The following is a 20,264-nucleotide window of genomic DNA, read 5'->3' on the forward strand; positions in this document are numbered from 1 at the left end:
TGTATTTTTTATATACAAAATAAAAAATACAGACCTCGTGATCCGCCCGTCTCGGCCTCCCAAAGTGCTGGGATTACAGGCTTGAGCCACCGCGCCCGGCCTGTGTGTTTTATTATTTGGACTGTGAGCTGCTTTTCTTTTTTCTTTCTTTTTTTTTTTGAGACAGAGTCTCACTCTGTCGTCAGGCTGGAGTGCAGTGGCACAATCTCGGCTCCCTGCAACCTCTGCCTCCTGGGTTCAAGCGATTCTCCTGCCTCAGCAGGATTCCTGAGTAGCTGGAATTACAAGTGTATGCCACCATGCCTGGCTGATTTATTTCCGTGTTTTTAGTAGAGACGGGTTTTCACCTTGTTGGCCAGGATGGTCTCTATCTCTTGACCTCATGATCCACCTGCCTCGGCCTCCCAAAGTGCTGGGATTACAGGCATGAGCCACCGCGCCCGTACCTGTGAGCTTATTTTCTTTCTTGCTTTAACTTTGAGAGTTCTTTGAGATTCCGGAGGGAGGGTGTGTGGTTGTTTCTGTGGATTGCTTGGAGCAGCCAACCTGAATATACTTGATAATAAAATCTTCTCTTGAGGATTTTTTTTTTTTTTTTTTTGAGATGGAGTCTTGCTCTGTCGCCGAGACTAGAGTGCAGTGAGGCTCACTACAACCTCCACCTCCTGGGTTCAAGTGATTCTCCTGCTTCAGCCTCCCGAGAAGCTGGGACTACAGGTGTGCGCCACCACGCCTGGCTAATTTTTTGTATTTTTAGTAGAGACAGGGTTTCACCGTGTTAGCCAGGATGATCTCGATCTCCTGACCTCATAATCTGCCCGCCTCAGCCTCCCAAAGTGCTGGGATTACAGGCGTGAGCCACCACTCCCGGCCTCTTGAGGATTTTCATATAACATAGCTTGAATTCTGGCCACACATTTGTATGAAAGAAAATGTCTTTCAGAGTAAGAGACTCAGAGCCATGGTCAATGTGGACAGCTTTATTACTTCCCATCCTGTACAATGGGGATTGTTCTTGCTCACCTTTAGGCTGATGTGGCCTAGTGGAGTTTAATGGGTTTGAGGGAGGCTCTTATTAGTTGTCTTTGCCCTAAACTTTATGTTTTGCCCCTGGATCTTAGAGTGCCCAGAATAAGATCAGGGTTCCCAGGAGTGGATTTGATAGCTAACCAACTCAGATGGCTAAAATCTTTCTGTATTTTAACTAGTATTTTTGGGTGTTTATAATAGGAATCTCATCTTCGAAATGAAAGACAATTTTATGCATATCTTTTTTCTGTCCAGCAAAAGATATGTACCAAACTTGATTTCTGGGGTTTCTGTGAATTTACACACTTTTCATGGACTTTCTCCCCCTTTATTGAAGAAGTAATTTTTCTTTTTCTTTTTTCTTTTTTTTTTTGAGAAAGAGTCTCGCTCTGTCACCCAGGCTGGAGTGCAGTGGTGCGATCTCCGTTCACTGCAAGCTCTGCCTCCTGGGTTCACGCCATTCTCCGGCCTCAGCCTCCCCAGCAGCTGGGATTACAGGCACCCACCACACACCCAGCTAGTTTTTTGTATTTTTAGTAGAGACGGGATTTCACCGTGTTAGCCAGATGGTCTCGAGCTCCTGACCTCATGATCCGCCCGCCTCAGCCTCCCAAAGTGCTGGGATTACAGGCATGAGCCACTGCGCCCGGCCTGAAGCAGTAATTTTTCTGAAAGACGCCAATCACTTTTTCTTTTTTCTGTGGGGAGGATGGTGGTGGTGAAGTGTTCTTTGCAAGGAGGTTAGACAGTGAGATGAATTGCACTGAACTAGTGTTTAAAGAATCTAAGGAATAATGTATATCCTTAATACATCTGGCTTAATGACTGTTTACTTTCCTAAAGGTGTTTGGGAAATATTTTCTTTTTTTGTTTGTTTGTTTTTGAGACGGAGTCTCGCTCTGTCGCCCAGGCTGGAGTGCAGTGGCGCAATCTCGGCTCACTGCAAGCTCTGCCTCCCGGTTTCCCGCCATTCTCCTTCCTCTGCCTCCCGAGTAGATGGGACTACAGGCGCCCGCCACCTCGCCCGGCTAGTTTTTTGTATTTTTAGTAGGGATGGCGTTTCACCGTGTTAGCCCGGATGGTCTCGATCTCCTGACCTCGTGATCTGCCTGCCTTGGCCTCCCAAAGTGCTGGGATTATAGGCGTGAGCCACCGCGCCCGGCCTGGGAAATATTTTCTTAGGAGACAGTAGAATACCTTGGTCCCAGATGCACGTTACTTGTTTTTGAGACTGGATTTTGCTCTGTTGCCCGTGCTGGAGTGAAGTGGCACAGTCCTAGCTCACCGGAGGCGGAGGGAAGTGGCACGGTCCTGGCTTGCCGGAGGCGGAGGGAAGTGGCACGGTCCTGGCTCGCCGGAGGCGGAGGGAAGTGGCACGGTCCTGGCTCGCCGGAGGCCTTGGACTTCTGGGGTCATCCTCCTGCCTCAGTCTCCCAAGTAGCTGGGACTTAAAGGCGTGAGCGTCCGCATCTGGCCAATATGTATTTTGTAACCAGATTTTAGTTTCTCTTTATTTTGTTGGTGGCTTTTACTGTTTTTCTTGGCTGGAGATAATCTAGTATATTGTTTACAAATGTGTCATAATAATGTTTTTTAAAAATATTTACAGTGGAAGTATGCGAGACTTAAGAGCTCAAGTGACTAGTGGTCTCCTGCCATTTCCAGAAGTGACTCTTCAAGCCCTTGGAGAAGACGAAATAACATTAGAATCTGTGCTTCGTGGAAAGTTTGCTGCAGGTAAACATAATGTTGCTGAACATTTACTAATACACTTGATTTGTAAGTTAAATAATAAGTATATGTTTTAGTTTCTTTATGTGGAAGAAATAAAAACAGAACCTAAGTGATCTTAAATATATAACATCTACAGTTACGTATATAACATTTCTAAGGTCTTTTTTTTTTTTTTTTTTTTTTTCTGAGACGGAGTCTCGCTCTGTCGCCCAGGCTGGAGTGCGGTGGCCGGATCTCGGCTCACTGCAAGCTCCGCCTCCCGGGTTTACGCCATTCTCCTGCCTCAGCCTCCCGAGTAGCTGGGACTACAGTCGCCCGCCACCTCGCCCGGCTAATTTTTTTGTATTTTTAGTAGAGACGGGGTTTCATTGTGTTAGCCAGGATGGTCTCAATCTATTGACCTCGTGATCCGCCCGTCTCGGCCTCCCAAAGTGCTGGGATTACAGGCTTGAGCCACCGCGCCCGGCCATTTCTAAGGTCTTGAACACGTTATCAGTGAACCTCTGATTGGGGAGTTACAGTTAATTTTTCCTTATTAAAAATTTCACGTGTTTTGTATCTTAGTATTATCTGTGTTTGGGAAGTAGAAGTAACATGCAACTAGTTTTTCTTTATAATTAGGGAGTTTTATTGGTGATGCGTTTGGATTAGAACTTGAACAGTGTCATGAGTAGAAAAATCTAGGGCCCTAGATGTTATAAAATTTTCAGAAAATCTTATTTTCTTATTTCACTAACCCTGAATAAGATCTTAATATGTAACTTAGATTGTGTAATACACCAGAGAACCGTACTGAAGAAGCCTTTCTCTTACAGATCTTGTTCTAATGAAAGCTATTGCAGAAGACTTTTCTGAAAATAAGCTTCATAGCCATCTTTCCAACAGGCAGACAGCAAAACATGTGTGTTAGTCATTTGTCTCTTTACAGTGCCATTCTCTTGAATGTTAAAAGGAGCAACAGTACTTTCTATATGCCAGGCATTGTATAATGACTTGATTGGAGTAGGTATAAAACTTTTCTAAGTAGCCGCTGTTCTGTGTAACTGAGAATGAAATGGTTTATTTGATCCCAGTTACACAGGTAAGTGGCAGAAAGGAGCCTGGAACCTTGGCATTCTCAGACCCCACTGTGCCATGCTACTTTCTTAAACTATGGCCTCCCTTAGCTATAAACTTACGTATCCAACTAATGTACTTGGATGCTTGATGGACATCTCAAATTTAGAAGTTATCATTCATCTGGTTGCTCAAGCAGAAATTCAGAGTCTGTACTTTATTCTTGTTTTACTCACCTCCCTGTGTCTAATTCATCAGCAAGCAAATCCAGTTAGTTCTACCTCCAAGTTGAATCTCCATTCAACCCACTTTTCTCTAGCTAGTCACCAAGCAGGTGTCATCTTCCACCCACTGCTGCTACTCTGTGCTTCTGCTTGTCCATTCTTTGCTTAGCAGCTGGAGTAACATTTAAAAACATGCATAAATCAGATAGTCACTGACTTGATTTAAATCAGATAGTCACCTGTGACTTTACCTTGCAGGCAGAGTAAAATCCAAACATGACTGACTAGTAGGTGGAGAAGAGGTTCTGATATTTCCTATTGTTATGCTAATTATGTCTTAATTTCTCAATTGGACTGTGAAGTCTTTAGGGGTAGAATAATGTGTTATATTTTATAACTGCCATAACTTCTAGTTTAAATTATTTAAGCTATAGTAGTTAAAGCATGAGTTTTGGAGTTAAATGGACTTGGGATCTCCCTCTGCCGGTGCTACTTTTTGACTTTGGGAAAGTTAAACTGTATTAAGGTTTAGCTGCGTTATGTCTGCATTGAGGTGTGATAAGGAATAAATGAGATATGTTCAAGCACATACCATGGTGGCTTTTACTGAATGACTACTATTGTTGTTGTTATTATTATTATTATTATTATTATTTGAGATGAAGTCTTGCTCTGTCGTGCAGGCTGGAGTGCAGTCGCACAATCTCGGCTTACTGCAAGCTCTGCCTCCCAGGTTCACGCCACTGAATGACTATTATTATTGCAATGATAGTTGCTTGATTATAAGTTTGAGGATCACTGTGTTGTATAAATGCTTAGATTTCAATGTGGAGATAATATGTCAAGTTTTATGTAATGAACATATATTTGTATGTAAATGAGCTAACCGTTATTGCATTTTTTGTGTATATACAACACTAAATTAAGCAATTTTTTTTTCTTCTAGGGAAAAATGGACTTGCTTGCTTGGCTTGTGGTCCACAACTTGAGGTAGTAAACTCTGTAACAGGAGAGCGATTGTCTGCTTACAGATTCAGTGGAGTCAATGAACAGCCTCCTGTAGTTTTAGCTGTGAAAGAATTCTCTTGGCAGAAGAGAACTGGATTATTAATAGGACTGGAAGAAACAGAAGGGAGTGTTCTCTGTCTTTATGACCTTGGAATATCAAAAGTAGTTAAAGCAGTTGTTCTTCCTGGAAGGGTAGGTACTGTTTAAGATACCCGGACATTCTCTTTATTATTTTTTTTTTTTTGAGACAGAGTCTTGCTCTGTCGCCCAGGCTGGGGTGCAGTGGCCGGATCTCAGCTCACTGCAAGCTCCGCATCCCGGGTTTAGACCATTCTCCTGCCTCAGCCTCCCGAGTAGCTGGGACTACAGGCGCCCGCCACCTCGCCCGGCTAGTTTTTTGTATTTTTTAGTAGAGACGGGGTTTCACCGTGTTAGCCAGGATGGTCTTGATCTCCTGACCTCGTGATCCGCCCGTCTCGGCCTCCCAAAGTGCTGGGATTACAGGCTTGAGCCACCGTGCCCGGCCCGGACATTCTCTTTCAAAACTGAACCCCTGCTGGTTATACAGGTGTGTTACTTTGTGAAATTTCATTGACCTGCAACATTACAATTTGTGTACTTCTATGTAAATGTGTTACCTTAGGTAAAGTGTTTAGAATAAAAATGAGGTTAAAGATGATGTTATTCAAGGAACTTAACACTTAAAATGTAACTTTCTTATTGGTTAAAACATTCCAGAGTAAAAATAGCAGTGATGTCTAATGTTCTGATACTCTTTTTTTGTGAAAAGTATCATCTAAATCTTGTTCTTTTTTTTTTTTTTTTTTTTTTTTGAGGCGGAGTCTTCACTCTGTCGCCCAGGCTGGAGTGCAGTGGCACCATCTCGGCTTACTGCAAGCTCCGCCTCCCAGGTTCGCGCCATTCTCCTGCCTCAGCCTCCCGAGTAGCTGGGACTACAGGCGCCCGCCACCGCGCCTGGCTAATTTTTTGTATTTTAGTAGAGACGGGGTTTCACCGTGTTACCCAGGATGGTCTTGATCTCCTGACCTCGTGATCCTCCCGCCTCGGCCTCCCAAAGTGCAGGGATTACAGGCGTGAGCCACCGCGCCCGGCCCTAAATCTTGTTCTTATCTCCAGTTGTCTTCTATGAGGACACTCAAAGTTTTTAAACATGTATTCATTACTATGCAATTTTTAAAATGTTTTTACCTTTTAAATTTGAGACTATAGTCTTGGATTGGAGCATTATGGAAAATATATGTTGGATTCCCAGAATGAATAAATTGAACTTGGTCTGTGCTTTTAGAGAGCTTATAGTCTAGTGGGAGAAGACAAATGAGTAAGACTAGCATAAATATAGTGAATGCGTTGATAAACTTAAGCACTCGGAATGCAGAGAATGGATAATTTCTAGTCAAAAGAGTTGGACATTTTAGATAAAGAGGCTGGCATGGAAAAATAATAGTACATGGAGCATTTGGGAAACTAGACTTGATTTAGAATGGCTGAGGGAGGGGTAACGGGGAGGAAGAATGGGGGCCAGAAACGGTGAGGATTTACATTGTGAATGGCCTTGTTTGTAATTAGGGGCTCCTTTGAAATCAACGGTGAAGTAAATTTTTTTTTTTTTTTTTGAGACAGTCTTGCTCTGTCACCAGGCTGGAGTGCAGTAGCACGATCTCGGCTCGCTGCATCCACCATGTCGCGGATTCAAGCCATTCTCCTGCCTCAGCCTCCTGAGTAGCTATGACTACAGGCATAGCTGGGACTACAGGCATGCGCCACCATGCCCAGCTAATTTTTGTATTTTTAGTAGAGACAGGGTTTCACTGTGTTGGCCAGGCTGGTCTCAGTCTCCTGACCTCATGATCCCCCTGCCTTAGGCTCCCAAAGTGCTGGGATTACAGGCGTGAGTCACCACGCTCGGCCAGTGGTGAAGGAATTTTAAGTAGAACCCTCATGTAAAAGACTTGCTTGGATTGGGTCAGAGAGGATATTGTGAGAATAGAAACAAGGAGACCGTTGCCATTCAGGTAAATAATGATGAGCTGAACCATGGAAATGACAATAGAGATGGAGAAGATGGGGCAGATTGAGAACACATACGGAAGGAAACATGGACCCTCATTGATCATTTGGATGAGGAATTGAGAAGAAACAATATTCCTGAACTGGTTGCTCAGTTGAATGGATGGTTGTTGTATGGAAGAGAGAATATAGAATAAGGAAAAGATGGGGGAGTTGCGATAGACACTTTGAAAAGTTCAACCTACTAGCTATTTTTTGAGTAGGGTGCAGTATACACTCCTAAATATGGTGGGTTTTTTTTTAAATTTTTATTTTTTTGAGACGGAGTCTCGCTCTGTCGCCCAGGCTGTCGTGCAGTGGCTGGATCTCAGCTCACTGCAAGCTCCGCCTCCCGGGTTTACGCCATTCTCCTGCCTCAGCCTCCCGAGTAGCTGGGACTTACAGGCGCCCGCCACCACGCCCGGGTAGTTTTTTGTATTTTTTGTATTTTTTAGTAGAGACGGGGTTTCACCATGGTAGCCAGGATGGTCTTGATCTCCTGACCTTGTGATCCGCCCGTCTCGGCCTCCCAAAGTGCTGGAATTACAGGCGTGAGCCACAGCACCCGGCAATATGTTTATTTTTAACTGTCTTCTAAAATTAAGGTAATATTATTAATCACTTCATATAGTATTTGTATGAGGAATGCAAACTTAGATTTTCTACTCCTCACTGAGGAATTGAATATGCTTTGGTATTTATAGACATTATTATAGTCATTAGAAAAGAAAAAATGATGAAGTTACAGCTTTCAGAATTAGAAACACTAAGTAATGTTTTGTATACTAATACAGAGAAAGAGCCAGGCTTTTGTCTGTAGTAAGTTACAGCCTGAAGAAAACTTTTAATCTTATTAACACATAAATCATTGATATCAGATATTTTCTTTTCTTACCAGAACATTCGTCAGTACAGGTTGAGAATCCCCTATCCGAAACGCCTGAGACAAGAAATGTTTTAGGTTTCAGGTTTTTGGATTTGGATGTTCAACCTGTATTAGCGTAGAAATCACCAAACATTTTATATATCATACCTAATTAATGTTTATGAATTAATAGGAAATTGAAGGAAAGCTAGGTATAAAATATGGATGACTAGTTACAGACATTTAAAATTTGACTCACGAGATGAAGGGGAAAAATATGACTCCATAAAATAGCTAAAGTATAGCTTTCTTTAAATAATAGCAATTCTTGTTAAGTGTCAGTGATCCAGTGACTGCTAGAACTTTATATGAAGTCCAGTAGAAGGAAGGCTAGACCTCTTCAGTCTTTAAGGTATGAAGAGGACTTAAAATACCTTTTTTTGTTTGTTTTATAAAGAGTAAGCAGTAAATTTTTCGAGAATAGTTAGTTTTTACTCTTAGAAGAGTCCATAGAATCCTAGAGTAGCTGTTTAAGAGCTTTAAAGTGAGAACAATTTAGGTTTGAGTTTTATGTGTAATGATTTTATGGCTTGAATAACTAGACTAACTTTCTAAGCCTTAGGTTATTTCATCTTTAAAGAGAAATAATCACACATAGTCTACTATCAAAGCATTGTCTTGAACATTAAATGAGCCAGTTCACACAATGCCTGGCATATAGTAAGCTCTCCGTAAACATCAATGTTAGTCCAACTGCGTGATTTTTTCTGTATTGAGTGATGGTGTAATTCCTAGTATATCTGAAGATTTCATTATTCAGGTCACAAGTATCAAATGCAGATTTACTCTATTTGATAATCTTAAATCTATTATAATTGATAACCTGCTTTAACTTAAGTGTATTGTGCTGTTAATTGTATTTTCTTACTTTGCAGAAGAAAAGCAAATCATGTATTATGTTTTCTAGGTGACAGCTATTGAACCTATAATTAATCATGGAGGAGCCAGTGCAAGCACTCAGCATCTACATCCAAGTCTGCGATGGCTTTTTGGAGTGGCAGCTGTGGTCACTGATGTTGGACAGATCCTTCTTATTGACCTATGTTTGGATGACTTGTCATGCAATCAAAATGAAGTTGAAGCGTCAGGTAATCAGTTCTTTACTTGAAACCAAAAATGGAGCACCTGGATATTCTGTTGCAATATTTTTTTAAATAGCCAAAATTTTTTATAGCAACTGGAGTAAAATAAAAGATATCTTCCTGTCTATTAAAAAAAAAAGGTATTTTAAAATCTTTTTTATTAGCTGGACCTGAGCACAGTGGATACTTCTTACATAAGATACTGTTTTGTTGATCAAGTGTTCATATGTTCTCAAGCAGGCCTTGAGAAAGGTAGTGATAATTGATTTTGTTTCCATGTACATATCTGAATAAGCTCTATTCTTAAGTAAATGCCGGAATAAGGGCTAAATGTAAGAAATCTTGAGCCTTATCAGCCAATATGAAATTATCCAGCAATGTACGATCTAACATAGTGTTTTTTTTGGGCATATTGTTTGTGTTTCTGTGGTAACACCAAGGTAGAAATAAAGTAATAGGAAATAACAGTAATTAAAAGTCTTTCTCACAAAATGACATCCTAAAATAGAAGTTAATTCTATTCAGAGTCAAAGAAAATGAAACAATTTCTTTCCTTTAAATGCTTGTATTTATAAAATTAATTTTTTTAAGTGCTTTCAGTTTTTGAAAATTATGAGACTCTAGTTTATGAAGAAAGGAAGAGCTAACGTTAAAATGTGTTTTTTTACTCTTAGTTTTTAGAAAGGGACTGTTTGACCCTTTTTAAAACATTTTGACTTTGGCTTTGTGAGGACATTCTTGATTTTTTTTTTTTTTTTTTTTTTTTTGAGACGCAGTCTCACTCTGTTGCCAGGCTGGAGTGCAGTGGCGTAATCCTGGCTCACTGCAGCCTCCGCCTCCCGGATTCAACCAATTCTCCTGCCTCAGCCTCCTGAGTAGCTAAGATTACAGGCAAGCTCCACCACGCCCGGCTAATTTTTGTATTTTTTTTTTTTAGTAGAGGTGGGGTTTCACCATATTGTCCAGGATGGTCTTCGATCTCTTGAGCTTATGATCCACCTGCCTTGGCCTCCCAAAGTGCTGGGATTGCAGGAGTGAGCCACCATGCCCAGCACATTGATTTTTAAAGCAAGCCTAGAATGTCAGTGTAGCTCTTTTCATTTATGGAGCAGCTCAGAAATAGATACAAACTATCAACATTTTATCTAATTTATAATGAACATAATAAAAATTGTCAGTGTATAAAAAAACTGATTAAGACTGCAAGTGGTGTGGAACTGGGATGGAGGTTGCAGTAAACTGAGATCACGAGATCACAGAGGTTGCACTAAACCGAGATTGCACCACTGCACTCCAGCCTGGGCGACAGAGCAAGACTCCATCTCAAAAAAAACAAAAGCAAAAAAACTGCAAGTGGTAAAAACTAAACTTAAGAAATGGAAGAGCCAAAATCATTGAACAAAATGTAAATATGCAAAATCAGACCTGAAAAAATTTGATTTGGCAGAAATAATGGTCATACACGCACTTTTAAAAATCTTCATAGAAGAGCCGGGCACAGTGGCTCATGCCTGGAATCCCAGCACTTTGGGAGGCAGAGGCAGGCAGATCACTTGAGGTCGGGAGTTTGAGACCAGCCTGACCAACATGGAGAAACCCCGTCCCTACTAAAAAATATAACATTAGCCGGGTGAGGTGGCGCATGCCTCTAATGCATGAGGCTGAGGCAGGAGAATCACTTGAACCTGGGAGGCGGAGGTTGCGGTGAGCCGAAATCGTGCCATTGCACTGCAGCCTGGGCAACAAGAGTGGAACTCTGTATCCAAAAAAAAAAAAAAAAAAACTTCACAGATAGAAGCTATACCTTAACATCTGGTATATGTGGCCGGGCGCAGTGGCTCACGCCTGTAATCCTAGCACTATGGAGGCCGAGACGGGCGGATCACGAGGTCAGGAGATCGAGACCATCCTGGCTAACCCGGTGAAACCCCGTCTCTACTAAAATACAAAAAAATTAGCTGGGCGAGGTGGCAGGCGCCTGTAGTCCCAGCTACTCGGGAGGCTGAGGCAGGAGAATGGCGTGAACCCGGGAGGCGGAGCTTGCAGTGAGCCGAGATGGCGCCACTCACTCCAGCCTGGGCCACAGAGCAAGACTCCGTCTCAAAAAAACAAAACAAAAACAAAAATTTGGTATGTATACAAACCTGATTGATTAATGAAATTTTTATGTAAAGTTTAAATGATAAGAATTGATTAGCAAAAACAATAACTAAAAATGAATTTACAGATTATCAGAAATGGTATGACTGCTCTTCATAGAAGATTGATCAAAGAAGTAGGCTTGATGGGCTTTTGTTTCAGAGTGTATTTTGTGGTTATAGGTATAAGGCTAGTTACAATGCTTATATTCATAATGAAAACTCCCTTCAAGTCAATATGGTAGCGTTAAAATATCCTTCATTTCAGAGGTCAGTAATCAGTAGGTGCACAAGGATAATTTTGTAACAAAAGTCTCTGGATTGTGATCAGAACCATTTCTCAATTTTGAAAATTAGGAAGCAGTTGGACTTTATAGCACAAAAAATTAAGCTTTAGGGTTTAATGCAAAATAAATTGTCTTGATTACAAAAGTAATTTATGATTACAGCTGTTCAGGCTTCACTGAAATACACCAAGATAGGAAATGGAGTTCCAGACATACAGCATAAATACTGTTCTGCACCTTCCCCAAACTTAACCAGTTTCTTATATATCTTTCCACATTGGAACCCATAGGGCCTACCCATTTCTTTTGTGAACTGTTTATTGTGGCAAAATCTAATCGCTTGTTTGAAAAAGACATCAGAAGCGGAAGTGATTTGGGGGTGGGGCCTGTTCTAGGACAGTATGATACAATTTTTCCTCTGTTATAACAATGAGAGAATCTGCTCTTGCACAGTGGTTATATTAATATATGAATCTGAGTTTTTTTCTTTTTTTATTGAAGATTTCGGACATTTTCAGGTAATTGGAAGAATTCCAGAGTTCCCATATTCCCATCACCCAAATTCAAGTGAAGTTTCAACATTTACTATACGTGTGTCAGTTTAGTTCATTCCCCTTTCCTCCCTTCCCTCTTTTCTTCTGTGTTAGTTTAAAGCACATAGGGATATTTTATTCCATCATCATAATGCCAGTAACACTTCTTTGGTATAGTCTGCTATCTAGTCTGTTATCAAATTGATGTGATTATCCAAAGCATCTTTTTACGTTTGGATTGTTTGGATTGGAATTCAAACACGGTCCACACATTAATTTCATTGGACAGTTAAGTCTCCAGTCTCCTTGAATGTACAGCAATCCTCTTTCTGCCCTCTCTGTTTTTATTTTTAGTGCCATTGACTTGCTGAAGTTCTCTGATAGAATGTTCCACATTTTGGAATTAACTGGTTTCATGTGGTATCATATTTTCGATTTTCTGCAAATGTAAATTAGCTCTGGTTACAGATTAAGGTTTAACATTTTGGCAAGGTACTTTGGAAGTGCTGAGTACTTCATATTGTATCACATGGGTAGACACATAGTGTCTAGTAGTTTCAATGTAGTGATCAGTGTATTCACGTGGTGACAGCATGATCCATCCTTTTTAAAGTCTCTCATCAACTTTAAACTAGTGGTTCTCAACGAGGGGTGCATTTTGTCCTCCAGGAGATGTTTGGCAATGTTAGAAGACATTTTTGATTGTTGCTGCTGGTGTTACTTGCTACTAGTAGTTAGAAACTAATGATGTGGCTTAGCATCCTACAGTGTACAGGACAGCCCTCTGCAGGGTAGCCCCTCTTATCTGTGAGGGATATGTTCCAAGACCCCCAGTGGATGCCGGAAACCACAGCTAGTATTGAACGCTGCCCACATGATTTTTTCCTTATTAAGTCAAGAACTTTGACCTTTTCATTTAAAGGAAGCACTTTACAGCCTCTCTTTGGCACATCTGAATTGGCAGTATGACTACTCTTGTGCTTTGAGGCCATTGTAAAGTCAAATAAGGGTTACTTGAACACAAGCACTACAATACTGTGACAGTTGATCTGATAACCAAGCTGGCTACTAAGGGTGGCGTATACAGTGTGGATACACCAGACAAAGGGATGATTTATGTCCCTTTGATGGTAGCACATTTCTTCATACCACTCAGAGAAGCATGCAATTTAAAACTTAGGAATTTGTTGTTGTTTTCTTTTTTTAGAGGCTGGAGTGGTGCAATCTCGGCTCACTGCAGCCTCCACCTCCTGGGTTCAAGTGATTCTTCTGCCTCAGCCTCCCAAGTAGCTTGGACTATGGGTGCATGCCACCACGCCCGGCTAATTTTTTTTTTTTTAAGTAGAGACGAGGTTTCATCATATTGGTCAGGCTGGTCTTGAACTCCTGACTTTGTGATCCACCCACCTCAGCCTCCCAAAGTGCTCGGATTACAGGCATGAGTCACCTCGCCCAGCTGAATTTTGTGTGTGTGTGTGTGTGTGTGTATATATATATATGGAATTATCTGTTTAATATTTTTGTACTTTGGTTTACCACAGGTAACTGAAATTGGACAGCAAAACTGCAAATAATGGGAGGGAATACTGTAATGCCAAAATTGTAAAACCTACTTTGAACTAATTGTTTCATTCATTAAGATTCTTTTTCTTTTTTTCTTTTGAGACGGAGTCTTGCTCTGTCATCCAGGCTGGAGTGCAGTGGCGCAATCTTGGCTCACTGCATGCTTCGCCTCCTGGGTTCATGCCATTCTTCTCCTGCCTCAGCCTCCCCAGCAGCTGGGACTACAGGCACCCACCACCACGCGCGGCACATTTTTTTGTATTTTTTTTTTTTTTTTTTTTTTTTTTAGTAGAGACGGAGTTTCACCGTGTTAGCCAGGTTGGTCTTGATTTCCTGATCTAGTGATCTGCCCTCCTCGGCCTCCTAAAGTGCTGGGATTACAGGCGTGAGCCACCACACCCGGCCTAAGATTCTTGGATATGTCATTTATTTCATTAAAGGCTGCAAAATGATGATTTTTACGTTCTGTCAATGTAAAGCATAATTTTCTCATTAATTAGGGGGTTTTGGTCACTCTGAAACACAATGTGTACAGAACAGGCAGGATAAATAGTATTTCTTTTTTTTTTTTTTTTTTTTTTTTTTTGAGACGGAGTCTCGCTCTGTCGCCCAGGCTGGAGTGCAGTGGCCAGATCTCAGCTCACTGCAAGCTCCGCCTCCCGGGTTCACGCCATTCTCCTGCCTCAGCCTCCCGAGTAGCTGGGACCACAGGCGCCGCCACCTCGCCCGGCTAATTTTTTGTGTTTTTAGTAGAGACGGGGTTTCGCCGTGTTAGCCAGGATGGTCTCGATCTCCTGACCTTGTGATCCGCCCGTCTCTGCCTCCCAAAGTGCTGGGATTACAGGCTTGAGCCACCGCGCCCGGCCAGTATTTCTTAAGTACTAATTTTCAGAGTAAGCAGGTGATACCCAGTTACTTCCAGTTGTTCAATCTAAGGTCTTTTGTAGGTGGGGAGGGTAGGCTTCCCTCTTGCCCCACGCCTCTTTTTTTTTTTTTTTTTTAATCCCTGTGAATTTTTCAGGTTTGGCATGTTTACTATATTTCATTAATTTTATTGTTTTTGATGCCCACAATGTCCTTTTGTTGTTAATGAGAGCCCCTTCATGTTGTCTGATACATTTCCTTTCACCTGTGATAGCTTCCTAGATTACTGGCATAAGATGTACCAGGCTCATTAAGTATTTTCTTCCCCCTGACCTGGAATCGGCCATTGCTCCAAGGAAGGTATTTAGATAGTAGTACTAAATTTCAATAAAGAAATAATCAGTTTTATTTATGATGGTTAACCCTAAAAAAAATTCTACCATAGATAATATTTGAGATGTACTGAGAGAATTTTTTAATATTATATAATCGAATGTATTTTTTAAATTATGGCATTTAAATAGATAAGGATGGTGATTTTCTAGTTTAACATACTTTTTTGTTATCACTAATCTTTTATTTTTTTTATTTTTTATTTTTATTTTTATTATTATTTTTTTTGAGACGGAGTCTCGCTCTGTCATCCAGGCTGGAGTGCAGTGGCCAGATCTCGGCTCACTGCAAGCTCCGCCTCCCGGGTTTACGCCATTCTCCTGCCTCAGCCTCCCGAGTAGCTGGGACTACAGGCGCCCTCCACCTCGCCCGGCTAGTTTTTTGTATTTTTTAGTAGAGACAGGGTTTCACTGTGTTAGCCAGGATGGTCTCAATCTCCTGACCTCGTAAGCCGCCCGTCTCGGCCTCCCAAAGTGCTGGGATTACAGGCTTGAGCCACCGTGCCCGAACCATATCACTAATCTTTTAATTTCAATTAACTTCATTTGCAGCTTGAATAATGGATGACACATTTGTTTTTCTAGTTTTTTAACTTCATTTGTCTAATTTGTGGTTTTAGATCTTGAAGTTCTAACTGGTATCCCAGCTGAAGTACCACACATTAGAGAAAGTGTGATGAGAGAAGGGCGCCATCTGTGTTTCCAGTTAGTAAGTCCAACAGGAACAGCCGTTTCAACTCTTAGCTACATAAACAGGACAAATCAGCTTGCTGTAGGTTTTTCCGATGGCTATCTAGCACTTTGGAACATGAAAAGCATGAAAAGAGAGTAAGTATAACTTTTTTCCCTTATCTGGTTACAGGTAGTTTCTTTTTGCATATAGCTTGTACTTAGTTGCTAATATTTAAAAATTAGCGTAGTGAGAAAAGGGTGGGTAGATTAATGACTGAATGAATGATTATGACTAATTTTTCATGGCATTAAATCAATGTAATACCATAAAGGGGTGACTTAGCACATGAATTTAGCTTGATTTTTTTTTTTTTTCAGTGTTTATTTAAAAGGCATTACAATCATTGTGTTTAACATGCTAGTAAAGCATGACTTTGTAACTTGACAGTGTTTTGGTCAACAACAGACCTTATATAAGAAAGGGGTCTCATAAAATTTTACTGTATTTTGATTGTACCTTTTTAATGTTTAGATGCATAAATGCTTACCATTGTGTTATAGTTGCCTGCAGTATTCCATACAGTAACATGCTGTACAGGTTAGTAGACTAAGAGCAACAGGCTGTACCACGTATCCTCGGTGGATAGTAGGCTATACCATCTAGGTTTGTGTTACTACACTGTATGATGTTCGCACAATGACTGAATCCCTGATGAGCATTTCTCAGAACAGATCCCCTTTACAGAACAGAAACATGACTGTGTGTGTATAGTATGAGTTCTTTCAGAAGTACCTTCCCAGTCATCATCTGTGTAAAGTCACAGCTGAATAAAGAATTCTCAGTTGAGAGGGGAAAAAAAGGATTTTTAAAAATCAAAGTTACAAAATACTTGTGTTTTAAATTTTTTCTGCTGTCAAAAAGTCCCAAAAATATAATTATATTGATACTTTGTAGCTAAGTTAATTTGTGTTAAGAGTTAAGTAGATGCTTGGCCGGGCGTGGTGGCTCAAGCCTGTAATCCCAGCACTTTGGGAGGCCGAGACGGGCGGATCACAAGGTCAGGAGATGGAGACCATCCTGGCTAACATGGTGAAACCCCGTCTCTACTAAAAATACAAAAAACTAGCCGGGCGAGGTGGTGGGCGCCTGTAGTCCCAGCTACTCAGGAGGCTGAGGCAGGAGAATGGCGGGAACCCGGGAGGCGGAGCTTGCAGTGAGCTGAGATCCGGCCACTGCACTCCAGCCTGGGCGACAGAGCGAGACTCCGTCTCAAAAAAAAAAAAAAAAAAGAGTTAAGTAGATGCCTATTTGGCCCTTAAGTTGTCGATTGATTTGTTTCTCCTTTTTTTTTTTTTTTTTTTTTTTTGAGACGGAGTCTCACGCTGTTGCCCAGGCTGGAGTGCAGTGGCGCGATCTCGGCTCACTGCAAGCTCCGCCTCCCGGGTTCCCGCCATTCTCCTGCCTCAGCCTCCTGAGTAGCTGGGACTACAGGCGCCCGCCACCGCGCCCGGCTAATTTTTTGTATTTTTAGTAGAGACGGGGTTTCACCGTGGTCTCGATCTCCTGACCTTGTGATCCGCCCGCCTCGGCCTCCCAAAGTGCTGGGATTACAGGCTTGAGCCACTGCGCCCGGCCTGTTTCTCCATTTTTCCCAAGGCATATTGATATATTTTATTGAGTAATTTATCTTATGGGAAGTGTATCTTAACTCTCTTTGCTGTTATCCTTTTATCAGCTCTTTTTTTTTTCCTTTTTTTTCTATTTTTTTCTTGAGGCGAGGTCTCACTCTGTGGCCCAGGTTGGAGTGCAGTGGCACGATCTTGGCTCACTGCAACCTCCACTTCCCAGGTTCAAGCGATTCTCTTGCCTCAGCCACCCGAGTAGCTGGGACTACAGGTGTGACCACTGCGCCCAGCTAGTTTTTGTATTTTTTTTTTTTATTTTTAAGAGATGGGTTTTCACCATGTTGGTCAGGCTGGTCTCGAACTCCCGACCTTGTGATCCACCTGCCTCGGTCTCCCAAAGTGCTGGGATTACAGGTGTGAGCTGCCGCACCCAGCCCCTGGTTTGTCAGCTCGTCTTTGAATTTGCTTCTCAAGAAATAACTGCAGTACCTCGCTTCTACAGTAGTGCCTTCTCTAACACTATCGTCTCTTGGGCAATTTTTGCTTTTTTGGCAGTTTATGGGAACTCTTCAGTTTCTAACTCATCTTCTGTTGTAGTAGTGGGGAAACTGACGCTAAACCCAAACAGCTGAAAAGTCTTGTGGCAGTATCTTGTGTCTTTGTAGGGCACCTTTTATGGCTAAGCGGTATGTAGGAGTATACATTGAATATGACTCTTAGGACCAGTTTACACAGACATGAATGCGTATGCTTGAGTAATTCTAACTCTCGTCAGTTCTACCTCTCAGGCATTGAATACGACTCTTAGGACCAGTTTACACACACGTAAATGCATCTGCTTGAGTAATTCTCACTCTTCCCAGTTCTGTCTGGGGGGGATGGGTGCCATGACCGTAGTCTTGATGTCTTGTGCCCTGTGTATTTTTGCAGATAAGATGACTTGGCCATGACCTACAGATCACTTATTCTGGGGGAATGTATGAACAGTGGTTGCCTAACCCAAATTCTTATATGATGTACCTTTTTCCTTTCTATAAAATAACTTAAAAATATGAAATATACTAATTTGTCTGTTTCAGATATTACATACAGTTGGAAAGTGGACGAGTTCCTGTGTATGCTGTCACTTTTCAAGAACCTGAGAATGATCCTCGGAATTGCTGTTATTTGTGGGCTGTTCAGTCTACACAAGACAGGTAGGTCTCATACAAACAGTTTTTTTGTTTGTTTTTTGAGACGGAGTCTTGTTCTGTTGCCCAGGCTGGAGTGTAGTGGCGCAATCTCGGCTCACTGCAACCTCTGCCTCATGGATTCATGCCATTCTCCTGCCTTAGCCTCGTAAGTAGCTGGGACTACAGGTGCCCGCCACCACGACTGGCTAATTTTTGTATTTTTAGTAGAAATGGGGTTTCACCGTGTTGGTCAGACTGATCTTGAGCTCCCGACCTTGTGATCTGCCTGCCTCAGCTTCCCAGAGTGCTGGGATTACAGGCGTGAGCCCCCATGCCTGGCCCGATACATACCGTCTTTAAAAATTAGTCAAAAATAGAACAGGTAGTCTATGTAGTTATGTAGTCTTTTTTAGTGAAGGCAACATAATTCTTTCAGTGAGTTAGTGAGTAGTAGTTGAAATTATTTTAAAACTTAAATGGTTGTTTCTACATGCTTGAATAATTCTGAGATAACAGTTAGAAGAAATTGTGCCAATGTATTTGAATGTTTTTCACAGATTAAGAGAGCCTTGGAACCTTCCAAGTACCCTGCTGTCTTGTTCTCAATCTCAGTACCCTGCTTTCTTACTCTTCAAATGTACTTGGAGGTTGAGAACAAGAGAGCTGGGTACTCAAGCAAAGGACTGAGGAGTGAAATAGTATGGTGTGAAGAACATTAGGAAGGTGTGGTGTGCCAGAAGCCAAATAAAAGAAATAAGAACTAGTAATAGGAATTATTAAGAGGGATCAACTAGTAGTAAGATTCAAACTCAGATGATGTGGCTCCGGAATCTGTGCTCTTAACACTTACTGCATGCTTCGTGCTTGAGTTCTTCACTACAGGGCTGATTTAGTATCTTCACTTTGTGTCTTGATTGTATAGGCCTTGTCTTCATGGTCCAGGGCAACATCCACATTAAAAAAAATTTTTTTCCCTACCCTTCCCCCAGCAGCCCTTTCTCCTTCCCACACCCCCCACTGTCCTTTGAACCTCTGCATTTTAAGTAAAAATAGCAAGATGGAGGAAGAGACCAGGATGAAGCCACAAAGGATATTTTGTTCATTAAGGAAGGTTCTCTGAGGTTACTATGGGGTAATTCTGTTTACATCGTGGCCACAACTCTACCACAGGGTACTGCACCTAGCTGCAAAGGAAGCTGGGAAATGTACAACTTTAGGCAACCCTGTGTTTAAGTAGAGTATACCCATTGAGGAAGGAATATTTGAGAAATAATATTGAGTAATCAGTCTTTGCCACATACGATATCTCCTACAGTATGCAATCAGCATCAGTTTAGTTGATTAGAATCAATAAATGTCAGTTATTGTTTCAAAGGACTACATTTTATGAAAATGACCAAATAAAACTAAATTCTTCCCAGTGATCTTAGTTTTGTCACATGCAGTCAACATTGCAAGCAAACTAAACTTACTTGGATAGTAGGAGATGTTTAATGTATTAATGTATTTAGTACGTCTTGGTTAATTTCTGTTTCAGTGAAGGGGATGTTTTGAGTTTGCATCTGCTGCAGCTGGCCTTTGGTAATAGAAAGTGTTTGGCATCAGGACAAATCTTATATGAGGTAAATGGTCATTGGACTATGGGTTTATATTCTTTTGTTGTTTTCTATTTTAAATATGCTGTCTTTGTTTTAAGATACTGAAAAGTGATTCTTTTTGTTTTTTTTTTTTTGAGATGGAATCTCACTCTGTTGCCCAGGCTGGAGTGCAGTGATGCGATCTTGGCTCACTGCAACCTCCACCGCCCGGATTCACGCAATTCTTTGCTTCAGCCTCCAGAGTAGCTGGGATTACAGGCGCCTGCCACCTCGCCTGGCTAATTTTTTTGTATT

General features: G+C 41.4%; 1 protein-coding gene across 5 annotated transcripts in view; it reads left to right on the plus strand.

Moving 5' to 3' along the window:
• LOC105474713 (AT-hook containing transcription factor 1) overlaps positions 1 to 20,264 on the plus strand; it is a 100,319-nt gene that overhangs the window by 12,476 nt on the left and 67,579 nt on the right. For all 5 annotated transcript variants that reach the window (XM_011729540.3, XM_011729538.2, XM_011729534.3 and 2 more), the window contains exons 2-7: positions 2,639 to 2,766; positions 4,990 to 5,243; positions 8,951 to 9,131; positions 15,523 to 15,730; positions 18,280 to 18,396; positions 19,910 to 19,994. In XM_011729540.3, coding sequence (XP_011727842.2) covers positions 2,646 to 2,766; positions 4,990 to 5,243; positions 8,951 to 9,131; positions 15,523 to 15,730; positions 18,280 to 18,396; positions 19,910 to 19,994 — 966 coding nt within the window. In that variant the 5' untranslated portion in view covers positions 2,639 to 2,645. The remainder of the gene's footprint in view (positions 1 to 2,638; positions 2,767 to 4,989; positions 5,244 to 8,950; positions 9,132 to 15,522; positions 15,731 to 18,279; positions 18,397 to 19,909; positions 19,995 to 20,264) is intronic.

Source organism: Macaca nemestrina, chromosome 1 (genome assembly GCF_043159975.1).
Source record: "Macaca nemestrina isolate mMacNem1 chromosome 1, mMacNem.hap1, whole genome shotgun sequence".
NCBI classification, from domain to species: Eukaryota; Metazoa; Chordata; class Mammalia; order Primates; family Cercopithecidae; genus Macaca; species Macaca nemestrina.